At 48.3% G+C, this 18,590-nt stretch overlaps 1 protein-coding gene across 2 annotated transcripts in view; it reads left to right on the plus strand.

Annotated features, from left to right (window-relative positions):
• Positions 1–18,590, plus strand: part of capn15 (calpain 15) — a 47,115-nt gene that overhangs the window by 20,993 nt on the left and 7,532 nt on the right. The window contains exons 1-9 of one of the 2 annotated variants that reach the window (XM_062991527.1): positions 958–1,155; positions 4,916–6,275; positions 7,556–7,764; positions 9,132–9,315; positions 10,420–10,643; positions 13,690–13,815; positions 13,939–14,091; positions 16,010–16,171; positions 16,382–16,596. In XM_062991527.1, the coding sequence (XP_062847597.1) occupies positions 4,938–6,275; positions 7,556–7,764; positions 9,132–9,315; positions 10,420–10,643; positions 13,690–13,815; positions 13,939–14,091; positions 16,010–16,171; positions 16,382–16,596 (2,611 nt within the window). In that variant the 5' untranslated portion in view covers positions 958–1,155; positions 4,916–4,937. Of the gene's footprint in view, positions 1–957; positions 1,156–4,915; positions 6,276–7,555; positions 7,765–9,131; positions 9,316–10,419; positions 10,644–13,689; positions 13,816–13,938; positions 14,092–16,009; positions 16,172–16,381; positions 16,597–18,590 lie in introns of those variants that run through there. The other variant, XM_062991526.1, reaches the window with a different exon arrangement.

The raw sequence follows: 18,590 nt of genomic DNA on the forward strand, positions 1-18,590 counted from the left end.
GTATAGTTGTGTGTAGTTTAGTTGTGTGTATAGTTGTATACTGTGTGTATAGTGTGTGTATAGTTTAGTTGTGTATATGTGTGTACAGTTGTATAGTGTGTGTATAGCTGTGTGTATAGTTGTGTATATACAGTAGTTAAGTGTGTGTGTGTATAGTTGTATAGTGTTCGTATAATTTAGTTGTGTGTATACTTTAATTGTGTGTGTATAGTTAAGTATATGTGTGTATAATTTAGTTGTGTGTACAGTTGTAGGTGTATAGTTTTGTGTGAAAAGTTGAATAGTATGTGTATGCTTGTGTGTATAGTTGTGTGTGTTGTTATATGGTGTGTGTGTATATGTGTATAGTTGTGAGCATGTGAGTATGATGTGTGTACAGTTGTAGGTGTGTAATTGTGTATATAGTTGTATAGTGTGTGTATAATTCAGTTGTGTGTATAGTTTAGTATATGTGTGTATAGTTGTAGGTATATAGGTGTGTGAGTATAAAGTAGATGTGTGTATAGATGTGTGTATAGTCGTGTGTGTGTATATAGTTAAGTGTGTGTGTGTGTGTGTGTGTATAATTTAGTTGTGTGTGTATAGTTAAGTACAGTATATGTGTGTACAGTTATATCGTGTGTCTATAGTTGTGTGTGTTTGTAGTTGTGTGTATAGTTGTGTGTGTGTATAGTTGTATGTGTTTAGTGTATTATGTGTGTATAGTTTAGTTGTGTGTGATTATATTGTACTTGTGTGTGTATAATTTAGTTGTGTGTGTGTATAAAGACTGTCTGAATATCCCTGCGTGGTGGGAACTGAGCCAACACACACCCAAACTTAGTGTGTGTGTGTGTGTGTGTGTGTGTGTGTGTGTGTATATATATATATATAGGTGTGTGTGTGTGTGTGTGTGTGTGTGTTAGCGTGGTGTATCTGCATGTTATTTGAATGTGAGATCTGGGAGGGTTGGTTGGAGTTTCGTTTCTGCTCCTCTCGTCTCGTCCTCGTGTCTGGCACAGTGAGCAGATTTACAGGAAACAGGAAGTGTGTTATTAGGAACCGGTGCGTCCCGGGCCGTCCCCGCTCTGGATTCTGTACTTCAGGGGTTAAAAGGTTTGGGGTTTTTGAGTGCCGGGATTCGGAGGGAGCCGGAGAGTCGGGAGGTGTTCCCCGGTGAGTGTGTAAGTGGTTCAGGGTATCAGGAGACTCTCACAGTGATCTATCAGGAAGGTACTGGGAGATCTCCTGGGCTGGACAGGGACCTGCTGGTTTTTGGGGAGATCCTGCTGGAGTTCAGGGACACTGGGACCTGTCAGGATGTAGGGAGAGTCCGTGTTGGGCTGAGGATTTGAACTCAAGCGGTCAGGATTGAGGTCTGTAGGTCACAGGATCACTTTTTCTACCCTAGACACCAGGGTGCTGGAATCTTGGGAGAGGTAGGAGTGGTTTCAGGGACCCTGAGTAGACCTGAAGGAGACCCCTGGGGAAATGTTTTGTAGGACATCATTGTAGTCCCAGTTTGCTTCCAGTTTGTTCTGGTTCTTCTCTAGAACTTAAAACTTCCAACCTGGAAGGTGAAGCAGGACGAGCTCCGTTCACTCTAATGATCTAGAACCAAAAATTTGAGTTTGGTGGCTCCAACACTGACAAATCTAATAAAGTCAGCTTCAAGGTCTTCATGAAGTCTTTTCTGTAGGACTCATAGACGTCTAAGCTTCGTAGTTATTGACAGATTCTGGTGCTCAACAGGTCGGACTGATCCTTTAAGGTGTGGTTTGTGGTGTCCTATGTAGGAACTAGAACTAGTTGGTAATGGAAGAGCAGGAACTGTGGACTTGTAAGACTTCAGGGGTAGATGTTGTCGTTGTTGATGTTGTTGTCGTCATTTGGGGGTGTTGATGAGGTCTTCACTTTTGCTTTTAATCAGTGGTGGTTAGTGTTGGTCGATGACCCTGGGGGTGCAGGGACACTGCTGAGAAGAAACAGTGAAGTCTTTATATAGTCCTGAATCTTCTGCACATCTTCTGGGTGCAGGTAGGAAACGCAGGAACATCCGAAGCGATAAAATAAAGACGTACGTCCGGATCGTTTTTCAGAGCGCTCTTAGCACCGCTTATTAAGTGGAAAGGAGCCGAAAGTCCATTAGTATCGAGCGGCGGTACCAGCCATGACCAGATCAATAGGGAGCGGTGGCCAAAATTAGCAAGCGAGGGACATTTTTAATAATCAGCGACGGCAGCGCGTGAACCAAACGGGACACCGGCGTCAGAACGTCCACGTGAAGGACACATACCGGTCAGGGTGTCTATCCAGTAGGCGACTGGGCGCGGCGTGTGCAGGACGTGCAGACGGACCTGCTGGAGCTTTAGTTTTATGATCAGAAGGTTTAATGGTTGGATGAGCTGCTGCACCAGTGACAGGGTCCAGTAGCTATGATGAAAATTACAGACCTCTCTCATCTTTCTAAGTAGGAGAACCTGCACAATCAGTGGCTGACTAAATACTTTTTGGCCCCACTGTAGGTACTAGAACCTTGTTGGTAATGGAACAGCAGGAGCTGTGGACTTGTAAGACAGGGTTTCCGGCACAGAATGCGGGCGGAGTCCTTATTGACCTCACCGAGGACTCCCCACCTGCTAACCCCGCCCCGTCTCAGACGCCGTCTCCGCCCCGCCCCCTCACCACGCTCAGTTTCTCCCTCCGTCGTTTTCCTCCCTACAGAACAACCCTGTTCCTCGTAGTCGAGGCGAAGTCCCACCTCCTTCTTCGCCCTTGACGGGGTCCACGCCCAAACCTCGACCGCTCTCAGAACCGATCAGAAGTCGTCCCCCGCCGTCCTGGAAGGGTTCAGACTTCACGTTGGTGAGTCTGCAGGGTGGAGATAAGTGTGTGACAGCGTTTGTGCTGAGTAGATAAGGGAAGTGGGCTGGACCAGGAGCTCGTGCGGGAACTGTCGAGCTGTCGAGGAACTGAAAGTATCAGGACTCGTAGACAGATACTGGAGCTCAGCAAGTCGGCCTGATCCCTCACGGTTGGGAGTGGAACTGGGGATGTAGGTACTAGAACCACGTTGGTAATGGAAGAGCAGGAACTGTGGACTTCAGGGGTAGTTGTTGTTGTGCAAGTAATGGAGAGTATGAAGTATGAAGATGTTGCTAACCTGACAGGGTTTCTGTAGGCCTCGTAGACGTCTAAGTTTCGAGGTTATCGACAGATACTGGAGCTCAACAAGTCGGCCTGATCCTTCACGGTTGGGAGTGGAACTGGGGATGTAGGTGCTAGAACTACGTTGGTAATGGAAGAGCAGGAACTGTGGACCTGTAAGCCCTCAGGGGTAGATGATGTTGTTGATGTTGATGATGTTGTTGTTGTTGATGTTGTTGATGTTGTTGTTGTTGATGTTGTCGTTGTTTGGGGGTGTTGATGAGGTCTTTACCTTTGCTTCTAATCAGTGGTGTTTAGTGTGGGTCGATGACCCTGGGGGACTCTGGTCATTTGGCTAGACCGCAGGTCAAGCTTGTCCACCTGTTGTCCAATCAGTAGATACACTAGTCCACCAACTCAACTTTAAAAAGGTTTGTGTTGTCTGAATTTGGTCAGGGACTCGAGACACAGTCGGGCGTGTCTGAGGGAGGGGGGGGGGTTTGATAGGGTTTCTCCTTAAGGCTGCTGCAAGAGCGACTCCTGCTGTCTGGTCCAGGTGCTGCACAAGCTGTCGAGGAACTAAAAGTACCAGGACTCAGAGACATCTAAGCTTCGTGGTTATCAACAGATACTGGAGCTCAACAGGTCGACCTGACCCTTCACGGTTGGGAGAGGAACTGGGAGAGGAACTGGGAGAGGAACTGGGCGTGGTGTCCCATGTAGGTGCTAGAACTATGTTGGTACTGGAAGAGCAGAAACTGTGGACCTGTAAGCCGCCAGCGTAGTTGTTGTTGTTGTTGTTGTTGTGAAAGTGATGGAGAGCATGAAGTATGAAGATATTAGCCTCCTTGCTAACCTGACAGGATTTTAGTACAAAAGATGCTAACTTGTTAGCTAACCTGACAGGATTCCTGTAGGGAAGATGTTAGCTAATGTGACAGGATTTTGGTAGGGAAGATGTTAGCATGTTAGCTAACCTGACAGGATTCCTGTAGGGAAGATGTTAGCATGTTAGCTAACCTGACAGGATTTTAGTAGAAAAGATGCTAGGGTAGAGGGGGATGCTAGGGATGTAGGGTAGATGTCAGCTTGTTAATGATTGTAGTAGAGAAGATGCTAACTTGCTGATGTAGGGAAGATGTTAGCTTCTCTGCTAAACTGACAAGGTTTCAGTAGGGAAGATGTTAGCTAGTTAGCTAACCTGACAGGATTTTAGTAGAGTATATGTTAGCTTGTTAGCTAACCTGACAGGATTTTAGTAGAGAAGATGCTAACTTGCTGATGCTAACCTGACAGGACTTCAGTAGGGAAGATGTTAGCTTTGGGAAGATTTTAGCTTCCTTGCTAACCTGACAATGTTTCAGTGGGGAAGATGTTAGCTTGTTAGCTAATGTAACAGGATTTTGGTAGAAAAGATGCTAACTCGCTGATGCTGATCTGATAGGATTTCCGTAGGAAAGATGTTAGCTTGTTCGCTAACCTGACAGGATTCTTGTAGGGAAGATGTTAGCTTGTTAGCTAACCTGACAGGATTCCTGTAGAGATGTTAGCTTGTTAGCCTCTAGTCCACCAACTGAACTTTATAAGGGTTTGTGTTGTTTGAATTTGGTCTGGGACCGCGGGAGGGAGGGAGGGAGGGAGGGTTGGATCGGGTTTCTCCTCAAGCTCTGGTGGAGTAGTGAACACCTAGAGCGTAGCGTGTCTCTCCACCAGGCGCCTCAATGTGCCCCACAGAGGAACTGTACCGGGACTCTCTCAGCTCACCTGTCTCTCTCTCTCTCTCTTTCAGCCTGTCTCACTCCCGCGGCTCCATGATGGAGGCCGTGGTTCTGGGTGCTGATTGGTCGTGTGTCCGCTGTACGTTCCTGAACTCCGCCGGATCTCCGCGCTGCTCCATTTGCGAAGCGCCACGCAACAAACCCGACCTGAACCGAATCCTGCGGCTGAGCACCTGCTGGACCTGCCCGCGGTGCACGCTGACCAATCACAGCGCGGCGGGCGCGTGCTCGGTGTGCGGGGCGCCGTCCTCGTCGCAGAACGGCCCGCCGTCGTCCTCGTCGTCCCCGTCCATCTCGGAACCCATTACCTCGAACTCGGAGCCGAAGCGGCAGCAGGCGGACGAGAACCTGGCGAAGAAGCCGGAGCCTAACGGCGAGGTGAAGGACGTCGAAATGGGCGTGTCTTCAGGGTGGGCGTGTCCTCGGTGCACGCTATTGAACACGCCCACCGCGATGTCGTGCTCGGCCTGCGGCGGGCCGAGAAAACTCTCGCTTCCCAAAATCCCCCCCGAGGCGCTGGTGGTCCCGGAGGTCCGGACCCCGGTGACGGGGTTCCCGGCACAAAATGCGGGCGCGGTCCTTATCGACCTCACCGAGGACTCCCCGCCTGCGAACCACGCCCCGTCTCAGACGCCGTCCCCGCCCCCGCCCGCTAACCACGCCCAGTTTATCCCTCCGTCGTTTTCCTCCCTACAGAACAACCCCGTTCCTCGTAGTCGGCGCGAAGTCCCACCTCCGTCCTCGCCCCTGACGGCGTCCACGCCCAAACCTCGCCCGCTCTCGGAACCCGTCAAAAGACTCAGCGTGCTAAGTGAGGAGGACTCCGGAGCGAACCACCCGGCCCCGCCCTCCTGGAAGTGTCCCGGGTGCTCGGCTCCCTCCGGTCCCTCGGTGTCCTTGGCGGGGCGCTGCGACGCCTGTCGGGGGACGCACCAGGGGGCGGGACCGAGCGCGGACGTGATCGACGTCCTCGGGGAATCGGTGCGGTTCACCCCGGCCACGCCCTCCAGCCCAGACTTCACCTCGTGGGCGTGTTCCAAGTGCACGCTGCGGAACCCCACGGGCTCGGGGCACTGCAGCGCCTGCGGCTCGTCCAAGCTCCACGGGTTCACCGAGCCCTTCGCTAAGAAGACCCCTCACGCGCCGCGAGCCGCCGGTCAGGGGGATAAGTGGGTGTGTCCGGCGTGCACGCTGATCAACGAGGTGAGCGTGAAGCACTGCGCGGCGTGTCACACGGCGCAGCGCTACGTCCGCAGCAGGAAGGTGAAGGCGCTCCGGCGCAGGGAGAGCGTCCACGTGGAGCAGCGCAGGAAGACGGACGAGGGCGAGGCCAAGGAGCTCTGGGAGAACATCGTCAGCTTCTGTAGAGAGGTGAAACACGTTTATGAAAATTTAAGCTAATGCTAGTTTTTTAGCTAACCTAACAATTTATTTTAGATTATTTATAGAATATGAACATTTAAGCTAATGCTAAGTAGGTAGCTAACCTGACAGGGTTTTTGTAGGCAAGATGCGAGCTTGTTAGCTAACTTGACAGGATTTCAGTAGGGAAAATGTTAGCTTCCTTGCTAACCTGACAGTTTCAGTAGGCAAGATGCTACCTTGTTAGCTAACCTGACAGGGTTTTTGTGGGGAAAGGTGCTAGTTTACTAGCTAACCTGACATAATTAATTTCAGATTATTTAGATAGTATGGCTAGTGCTAACGAGCTAACAGATGCTAACCTGACCTGATGTTTGCGTTTATTTATCATAGAAAATAAATGTATGATCATTAAGACTAATACTAGTTTGTTAGCTTACGTGACAGGATTTTAGCTGGGAGGATGTTAGCTTATAAGCTAACATAACAGGGTTTTTTGTATGGAAGATGCTAGCTTCCTCGCTAACATGACCATATAGGTATGTGTTAGTAGAGAAGATGCTAACTTGTTAGCTAACCTGACAGGATTTCAGTAGAAAAGATGTTAGCTTCCTTGCTGACCTGACAGGATTTCTGTAGGGAAGATGTTAGCTTGTTAGCTAACCTGACAGGATTTCTGTATGGAAGATGTTAGCTTGTTAGCTAACCTGACAGGATTTTAGTAGAAAAGATGTTAGTTCATTCATTAGCTAACCTGACAGGATTTTTATAGAGAAGATGCTAGCTTGTTAGCTAACCTGACGTGATTTCAGCAGGGAAGATGCTAGCTTGTTAGCTAACCTGACAGGATTTTACTAGGGAAGATGCTAGCTTGTTAGCTAACGTGACAGGATTTTAGCAGGGAGGATGTTAGCTTGTTAGCTTACCTGTTAGGATTTCTGTAGGAAATACGCTAGCTTGTTACCTAATCTGACAGGATTTCTGTAGGGAAGATGTTAGCTTCCTTGCTAATATGACCGGGTAGGTATGTGTAAGTGCTGTTAACGTTGTTTATCCTTGTAGCTTGTGGTCATGTGACCTGTATGCTAACGTTGTTAATGCTTGTAGCTCCTGGTCATGTGACCTGTATGCTAACGTTGTTAATGCTTGTAGCTCCTGGTCATGTGACCTGTATGCTAACGTTGTTTATGCTTGTAGCTCCTGGTCATGTGACCTGTATGCTAACGTTGTTAATGCTTGCAGCTCCTGGTCATGTGACCTGTATGCTAACGTCTCTTGGCGTGTTGCAGAACGCGGTGAACTTCGTGGACGACAGTTTCCCTCCCGGCCCGAAGTCGGTGGGCTTCCCCGAGAGCGACAGCGTCCAGCAGAGGATTAAGAAGTGGCTCCGCCCACACGAGATCAACTGCAACAACTTCAAGGACCGGGGGGTGAAGTGGTCGGTGTTCCGGACGCCACGCCCGTCCGACATCCTGCAGGGCCTTCTGGGTAACTGCTGGTAAGAGAATTTGGTGACTGTTCTGGTATAGATTTTGTGCTAGCACAAGGTGATTATAGAGGGTGGGTTTGTAGCCACTGAAGGTTCCTCCAGGGTTCCTATAGTGTTCCTGTAGTGTTCCTTAAGGGTTACTCCAGGGTTCCTGCGGGGTTCCTTCTGGTTTCCTGCAGTGTTTCTGTAGGGTTCCTGTAAGGTTCCTCCAGGTTTCCTGCAGTGTTCCTGTAGCGTTCCTGTAGGGTTTCTCCAGGGTTCCTGTAGTGTTCCTTTAGGTAACCCTGCAGTGTTCTTCCAGGGTTTTTCCAGGGTTCCTGCAGGGCTTTTCCAGGGTTCCAGTAGCATTTTCTTCAGGGTTCTTTCAGTGTTCCTCCAAGGTTTCTACAGGGTTCCTGTAGTGTTTCTACAGTGTTTCTGTGGGGTTCCTTTAGGGTTCCTCCAGGGTTCATGCAGTGTTCCTCCAGGGTTCTTTTAGTGTTCTTGCATTGTTCCTCCAGGGTTCCCCCCAGTACAGCGTTCCTCTAAGGTTCCATCAGGGTTCCTCCAGTGTTCCTACGGTGTTCCTGTAGTGTTCTTCCAGTGCTCCTCCAGTATTCCTGCAGTGTTCCTTCAGAAACCTTTAGTGTTCTTACATGGGTCCTTCAGGGTTCTTTCAGTGTTTCTGCAGGGTTCCTCCAGTGTTCCTGTAGTGTTCTTCCAGGGTTTCTCCAGGGTTCCTGTAGTGTTCCTGTAGTGTTGCAGGGTTCCTATAAGGTTCCTGCAGGATTCCTCCAAAGTTCTAGTAGAGTTCATCCAGGGTTCTTCCAGTGTTACTGCAGAGTTCCTGTAGGCTTTCTCCAGGGTTCCTGCAGTGTTTCTATAGGGAACCCTGAAGTGTTCTTCCAGTGTTCATGCAGGGTTCCTTTAGGGTTTCTCCAGGGTTCCTGCAGGGTTTCTCCAGAGCTTCTGTAGTGTTTCTGTAGGGCTCCCCAAGGGTTCCTTCAGGGTTTGATCCTGAGCACTGGTGTGGGTGTTCTTAGCTTACTTTGGTTCCTTCTCACATCTCAGTAGGCTACTCTGAACTAGTAGTTGTGACTGGGTGGGTGATTGGTGTGCACTGGACTGGCACTGTGTCCAGTGTCTTCCAGTGATCCTCAGCTTGCTCCAGGGTTCCTTCAGGGTTTTTTAGTGTTCCTGCAGGGTTCCTTCAGAGTTCCTGTAGTGTTCCAGGGTTCTTACAGTGTAGTTCTTTTTTAGCTCACTCTGGTTTCTTCTCACATCCCAGTCGGTGGATTAGCTCCTCTGAACTCCCTGTAGATGTGAACTGGGACTGGCACCATGTCCAGGGTTCCTCCAGTAACCAGCCCCTGTATGTGTGTGTGCGCGTGGTCCAGGTTCCTGAGTGCGCTGGCTGTGTTGGCGGAGCGTCCTGAGCTGGTGGAGCGAGTGATGATCACCCGCTCCATCTGTCCAGAGGGGGCGTACCAGGTCCGGCTGTGTAAGGATGGAACGTGGACCACGGTGCTGGTGGACGACATGCTGCCCTGCGATGAGTACGGGTACCTGCTCTTCTCTCAGGTGGGTTCCTTCAGACTGCCACGCCCAAAAGTATGACATCCTTTCACTATATCTCTCTGTGTCTCACTCTCAGTTTCTTACTGTACCTCTCCACGCCTCACTATGTCTCACTCTGTCTCTCCTTGACTCTCAGTGTCTCAACCTCAACTTTCATACTTTGTCTTTCTGTGTCTCTGTCTCACTGTCTCACCGTGTCTCACTGTGTTTCTCCATGTCTCATTGTGTCTGTCCATGTCTCACTCTCTCTCCATCTATCATTCTCTCACTTTCTTACAATGTTTCTGTGTATCTCTGTGTCTCACTGCCTTCTCACTGTCATGTTTTATTGTCTCATTGTCTTCCCATGTCTCACTTTGTCTCTGTGTCTGACTATATCTCTTTGTGTCTCACCATGTCTCTGTCTCTGTCCCTGTATTCATTTGTGTCTTACTGTCTCTTAATTTCTCACTTTCTCTTTGTTATTGTGTCTCACCATGTCTCCCTGTGTCTCACCGTGTCTCTTTGTGTCTCTCTGTGTCTCACCATATCTCACTATGTCTCAGTGTCTCAGCATATCTCCCTGTGTCTCACCATTGTCTCACTTCATCTCCCTTTATCTCCCTGTGTCTCACCATTGTCTCACTTTATCTCCCTTTATCTCCCTGTGTCTCACCATTGTCTCACTGTGTCTCACCGTGTCTCTTTGTGTCTCTCTGTGTCTCACCATATCTCAGTGTCTCAGCATATCTCCCTGTGTCTCACCATTGTCTCACTTTATCTCCCTTTATCCACCATTGTCTCACTATATCTCCCCATATCTTACTATGTGTCCCCGTGTCTCACCATATCTCACTATGTCTCCCGGTGTCTCAGCGTATCTCCCTGTGTCTCACAGTATATCTCTCTGTGTCTCACCGTATATCTGTGTCTCACTATATCTCCCCATGTCTTACTATGTCTTCCCGTGTCTCACCATATCTCACTATGTCTCCCTGTGTCTTACTATGTCTCACTATGTCTCTCAGTGTCTTACGTTGTCCCTCTGTGATTCCTCATGTCACACTCTGTCTCCATGTCTCTCACGTTCTCACTATATCTCTTTGTGTCTCACCGTGTCTCCCTCAGGCTCAGAGGAGGCAGCTGTGGGTGGCGCTGATCGAGAAAGCCCTGGCGAAGCTGCACGGCTCGTACTTCGCGCTGCAGGCGGGCAGAGCCATCGAGGGATTGGCGACGCTGACCGGAGCTCCGTGTGACAGTCTGAACCTGCAGGTGAACAGCACCAACCCTCGAGAGGAACCCATCGATACCGACCTGATCTGGGCCAAGATGATCAGCTCCAAGGAGGCGGGGTACTAACACACACACACACTACACAACACACACTACACTGTACAATACACACTCACACACAATACATACACAGTACACACACATACACACTCACACTACAATACACACACATACACACTCACACTACAATACACACATTCACAATACATGTATGATACACACACAATACATACACACACACTTATACACACATACAAACACATGCACACAATGTACAATACACACACATACACTACACAACACACACAGGACAACACACATACACTACACAACACACACACACACTCACATAACACACATACACTACACAACACACACTACACAACACACACACACTACACTGTACAATACACATACACTACACAACACACACACACACACACACTGTACAATACACACTCACATAACACACATACACTACACAACACACACTACACAACACACACACACTACACTGTACAATACACATACACTACACAACACACACACACACACACACTGTACAATACACACTCACATAACACACATACACTACACAACACACACACACACACACTACACAACACACACACACACTACACTGTACAATACACATACACTACACAACACACACACACACTACACACACACTCACACACACTACACACACACACTGTACAATGCACACTCACACACACTCACACACACTGTACAATACACACTCACACACACTCACACACACTGTACAATACACACTCACACACACTCACACACACACACACTCACACACACTGTACAATACACACTCACACACACTCACACACACACACACACTGTACAATACACACTCACACACACTCACACACACTACACACACACACACTACACTGTACAATACACATACACTACACAACATACACACACTACACACACACTACACTGTACAATACACATACACTACACAACACACACACACACTACACTGTACAATACACATACACTACACAACACACACACACACTACACTGTACAATACACATACACTACACAACATACACACACTACACACACACTACACTGTACAATACACATACACTACACAACACACACACTGTACAATACACACTCACATAACACACATACACTACACAACACACACACACACTACACTGTACAATACACATACACTACACAACACACACACACACTACACACACACTCACACACACTACACACACACACACTGTACAATACACACTCACACACACTCACACACACACACTCACACACACTGTACAATACACACTCACACACACTCACACACACTACACACACACACACTACACTGTACAATACACATACACTACACAACACACACACACTACACACACACACACACTACACTGTACAATACACATACACTACACAACACACACACACACACACACTGTACAATACACACTCACATAACACACATACACTACACAACACACACACACACTACACTGTACAATACACATACACTGCACAACACACACACTACACACACACTCACACACACTACACACACACACACTGTACAATACACACTCACACACACACACACACACACACACACTGTACAATACACACTCACACACACTCACACACACTACACACACACACACTACACTGTACAATACACATACACTACACAACACACACACTACACACACACTGTACAATACACACTCACAACACACATACACTACACAACACACACACTCACTACACAACACACACACTACACTGTACAATACACATACACTGCACAACACACACACACACTACACACACACTCACACACACTACACACACACACACTGTACAATACACACTCACACACACACACACACACACTGTACAATACACACTCACACACACTCACACACACTACACACACACACACTACACTGTACAATACACATACACTACACAACACACACACACTACACACACACACACACACTACACTGTACAATACACATACACTACACAACACACACACACACACACTGTACAATACACACTCACATAACACACATACACTACACAACACACACACACTACACAAAACACACACACACTACACTGTACAATACACATACACTACACAACACACACACTACACACACACTCACACACACTACACACACACACACTGTACAATACACACTCACGTAACACACATACACTACACAACACACACACACACACTACACAAAACACACACACACTACACTGTACAATACACATACACTACACAACACACACACTACACACACACTCACACACACTACACACACACACACTGTACAATACACACTCACATAACACACATACACTACACAACACACACACACACTACACAAAACACACACACACTACACTGTACAATACACATACACTACGCAACACACACACTACACACACACTCACACACACTACACACACACACACTGTACAATACACACTCACATAACACACATACACTACACAACACACACACACACTACACAAAACACACACACACTACACTGTACAATACACATACACTACGCAACACACACACTACACACACACTCACACACACTACACACACACACACTGTACAATACACACTCACACACACTCACACACACTGTACAATACACACTCACACACACACTGTACAATACACACTCACACACACTCACACACACTGTACAATACACACTCACACACACACTGTACAATACACACTCACACACACTGTACAATACACACTCACACACAATACACACACATACACAATACATATATGATACACACACTCTCACACACACACACACTCACACACACTGTACAATACACACTCACACACAATACACACACATACACAATACATATATGATACACACACTCTCACACACTACACAACACACACACACAGTTTTTACTATTTAGTTTCTACTCTGTACGTTACGTTTGTCTCTGATTGGTGTTTGTCGTGGTTCTGCTCTGTGATTGGTTCGTTTCCGTCCCCAGGTTCCTGATGGGCGCGTCGTGTGGGGGCGGGAACATGAAGGTGGACGATGCCGTGTATGAGTCTTTGGGACTCCGCCCACGACACGCCTACTCGATACTGGACGTTCGGGACGTTACGGGTTACAGGTAGAGCACACGCGTTCTGTAGGGTTCTGTAGGGTTCTGTAGGGTGTGTTTGTGTTCTGCAGGGTTCTGTAGGGCGTGGTTTGTGTTCTGCTGGGTTCTAGACGTGTTCCGTCTCCGTTTCAGGCTCCTGCGTCTGAGGAACCCCTGGGGTCGGTTCTCCTGGAACGGCTCGTGGTCGGACGAGTGGCCCGACTGGCCGCAGCACCTGAGACACGAGCTGATGGCTCACGGCAGCAGTGAGGGCGTCTTCTGGATGGAGTACGGAGACTTCATCAAGTCAGTACCATCTGAAATACCCTAGCAACCATCTGAAATACCCTAGCAACCATTTTCCAACCTCTTGGGGTATTACCCTAGCAACCACCTGAAATGCCATAGCGACCACCTGGCCATATCTTAGCATCCATGTGAAACACCCTGGTAACCATCTGAAATACCATAGCAACACCTCACTTGAAGTACCACGTTCCAGCTTTAAGGTGTCGACAGTCAGAAATTCTTCACTTTTTGCAGCGCTGTGGTTAAATTTTGGCTCGTTTCTCTCAGCTACGTGTCCTCACTACCCCCGAGGTTACAGGGTTCCTCTGCTGTTCTCCAGCATCGGTATGAGCAGATCAGGAACGCTCCCTATAATCAGTACTGATGAGGTTCTGAACCCAAACATGCAGCTCCACTGAGCGCCAGGCATCATGTTTATCTTACAGGTGTGAGGTGTGTGTGTCACACCCTGAGGTGTAATCCATACTGCCCCTCCCTCCAACCTCATGATTTATTTACATACACACCACACACATACATACACACACAAACACACTCATACACACCACACACATACACACCACACACACACACACACACACTCATACACACCACACACATACACACCACACACATACACACCACACACACACACACACACAAACACACTCATACACACACCCATATACTCAAACACTCATATACACACATGCTCACACACACACACACTTATTTACAGGCTCATATACACACACTACACTCATACACCGATCAGCCATAACATTAAAACCACCTCCTCGTTTCTACACTCACTGTCCATGTTATCAGCTCCACTTACCATACAGAAGCACTTTGTAGTTCTACAATTACTGACTGTAGTCCATCTGTTTCTCTACATGCTTTGTTACCCCCTTTCACCCTGTTCTTCAATGGTCAGGACCCCCACAGAGCAGGTATTATTTAGGTGGTGGATGATTCTCAGCACTGCAGTGACACTGACATGGTGGTGGTGTGTTAGTGTGTGTTGTGCTGGTATGAGTGGATCAGACACAGCAGCGCTGCTGGAGTTTTTAAACACCATGTCCACTCACTGTCCACTCTATTAGACACTCCTACCTAGTCGGTCCACCTTGTAGATGTAAAGTCAGAGACGATCGCTCATCTATTGCTGCTGTTTGAGTCGCTCATCTTCTAGACCTTCATCAGTGCTCACAGGACGCTGCTCACGGGGCGCTGTCGGCTGGATGTTTTTGGTTGGTGGACGATTCTCGGTCCAGCAGTGACAGTGAGGTGTTTAAAAACTCCAGCAGCGCTGCTGTGTCTGATCCACTCATACCAGCACAACACACACTAACACACCACCACCATGTCAGTGTCACTGCAGTGCTGAGAATCATCCACCACCTAAATAATACCTGCTCTGTGGGGGTCCTGACCATTGAAGAACAGCATGAAAGGGGGTAACAAAGTATGTAGAGAAACAGATGGACTACAGTCAGTAATTGTAGAACTACAAAGTGCTTCTATATGGTAAGTGGAGCTGATAAAATGGACAGTGAGTGTAGAAACAAGAAGGTGGTTTTAATGTTATGGCTGATGGGTGTAAACACTAATACAGACACACTCATATGAGTTCATAATGTGTATGGCTAATACATATATTTGTGTATATTGTTAATAAGAACATATAAACTACTGCTGCCGTTTTTATTTTTATTTTTAGTTGTATTTCAAGCCATAATGTCAGACGCACAATTGCTAATATATCTAATGAAACAGAATGATTGGTTCAGGACACTGTGTTCCTTCAGCGCTCTCCAGATAGTACTGATGGATGTTGTAGTTCGATATTCCTCCACTAGAGGTCACTGATGGTCAGTTGTTAACTCTCTGTGTGTGTGTGTGTGTGTGTGTGTGTGTGTGTGTGTGTGTGCAGGTACTTTGACTCGGTGGATATCTGTAAGATTCACTCCGACTGGCACGAGATGCGGGTACAAGGTTCGTTTCCCAGTAGAGCCAGCGGACCAATCACGGTGAGCTCCCTGACTGTACTGGAGAGAACCGCCCTGGAGTTCGCCCTGTTTCAGGAGGGGAGCAGGTACGTACACACACACACACACACACACACACACACACACCTGTATAAACAGTGTTGTGTATTGCAGTGGTTGGTGCTGTGTGTAATACTGTATAAGATGATGATGTAGTTCTATATTCCTCCACTAGAGGTCACTGATGGACAGTAATTAACTGTGTGTGTGCGTGTGTGTGTGTGCGTGTGCGTGTGTGCGTGTGTGTGTGTGTGCAGGCGCTCGGACTCGGCCGATAACCACCTCCTGGACCTGTGTATCATGGTGTTCCGCGCCTCCTTCTCCAGCGGGAACAAACTCACTCTGGGTCGCCTCCTGGCTCACAGCAAACGCGCCGTCAAGAAGTTCGTGGGCTGTGACGTGATGCTGGAGCCGGGCGAGTACGCCGTGGTCTGCTGCGCCTTCAACCACTGGGTTCCTGGAGGAACACCAGGTACGTACAGCTGATGGAACACCACCAGTCCCGTGTTCCTTTAGAACGTTCCAGATACCACCAGCCCCATGTTCCGTTAGAACGTTCCAGATAGAACTGATGGAACACCACCAGCCCCATGTTCCTTTAGAACGTTTCAGATACCACCAGCCCCGTGTTCCTTTAGAACGTTCCAGATACCACCAGCCCCGTGTTCCTTTAGAACGTTCCAGATACCACCAGCCCCGTGTTCCTTTAGAACGTTCCAGATACCACCAGCCCCGTGTTCCGTTAGAACGTTCCAGATAGAACTGATGGAACACCACCAGCCCCATGTTCCTTTAGAACGTTCCAGATACCACCAGCCCCATGTTCCGTTAGAACGTTCCAGATAGAACTGATGGAACACCACCAGCCCCATGTTCCTTTAGAACGTTTCAGATACCACCAGCCCCGTGTTCCTTTAGAACGTTCCAGATACCACCAGCCCCGTGTTCCTTTAGAACGTTCCAGATAGAACTGATGGAACACCACCAGCCCCATGTTCCTTTAGAACGTTTCAGATACCACCAGCCCCGTGTTCCTTTAGAACGTTCCAGATACCACCAGCCCCGTGTTCCTTTAGAACGTTCCAGATACCACCAGCCCCGTGTTCCTTTAGAACGTTCCAGATACCACCAGCCCCGTGTTCCTTTAGAATGTTCCAGATACCACCAGCCCCATGTTCCGTTAGAACGTTCCAGATAGAACTGATGGAACACCACCAGCCCCGTGTTCCTTTAGAACGTTCCAGATACCACCAGCCCCATGTTCCGTTAGAACGTTCCAGATAGAACTGATGGAACACCACCAGCCCCATGTTCCTTTAGAACGTTTCAGATACCACCAGCCCCGTGTTCCTTTAGAACGTTCCAGATACCACCAGCCCCGTGTTCCTTTAGAACGTTCCAGATAGAACTGATGGAACACCACCAGCCCCATGTTCCTTTAGAACGTTTCAGATACCACCAGCCCCGTGTTCCTTTAGAACGTTCCAGATACCACCAGCCCCGTGTTCCTTTAGAACGTTCCAGATAGAACTGATGGAACACCACCAGCCCCATGTTCCTTTAGAACGTTTCAGATACCACCAGCCCCGTGTTCCTTTAGAACGTTCCAGATACCACCAGCCCCGTGTTCCTTTAGAACGTTCCAGATACCACCAGCCCCGTGTTCCTTTAGAACGTTCCAGATACCACCAGCCCCGTGTTCCTTTAGAATGTTCCAGATACCACCAGCCCCATGTTCCGTTAGAACGTTCCAGATAGAACTGATGGAACACCACCAGCCCCGTGTTCCTTTAGAACGTTCCAGATACCACCAGCCCCATGTTCCGTTAGAACGTTCCAGATAGAACTGATGGAACACCACCAGCCCCATGTTCCTTTAGAACGTTTCAGATACCACCAGCCCCGTGTTCCTTTAGAACGTTCCAGATACCACCAGCCCCGTGTTCCTTTAGAACGTTCCAGATACCACCAGCCCCGTGTTCCTTTAGAACGTTCCAGATACCACCAGCCCCGTGTTCCTTTAGAATGTTCCAGATACCACCAGCCCCATGTTCCGTTAGAACGTTCCAGATAGAACTGATGGAACACCACCAGCCCCGTGTTCCTTTAGAACGTTCCAGATACCACCAGCCCCGTGTTCCTTTAGAACGTTCCAGATACCACCAGCCCCGTGTTCCTTTAGAACGTTCCAGATACCACCAGCCCCGTGTTCCTTTAGAACGTTCTAGATAAGACTGATGGAACACCACCAGCCCCGTGTTCCTTTAGAACGTTCCAGATACCACCAGTCCCGTGTTCCTTTAGAACGTTCCAGATACCACCAGTCCCGTGTTCCTTTAGAACGTTCCAGATACCACCAGCCCCGTGTTCCTTTAGAACGTTCTAGATACCACCAGCCCCGTGTTCCTTTAGAACGTTCCAGATACCACCAGCCCCGTGTTCCTTTAGAACGTTCTAGATACCACC

Source organism: Trichomycterus rosablanca, chromosome 3 (assembly GCF_030014385.1).
Source record: "Trichomycterus rosablanca isolate fTriRos1 chromosome 3, fTriRos1.hap1, whole genome shotgun sequence".
Taxonomy (NCBI): Eukaryota; Metazoa; Chordata; class Actinopteri; order Siluriformes; family Trichomycteridae; genus Trichomycterus; species Trichomycterus rosablanca.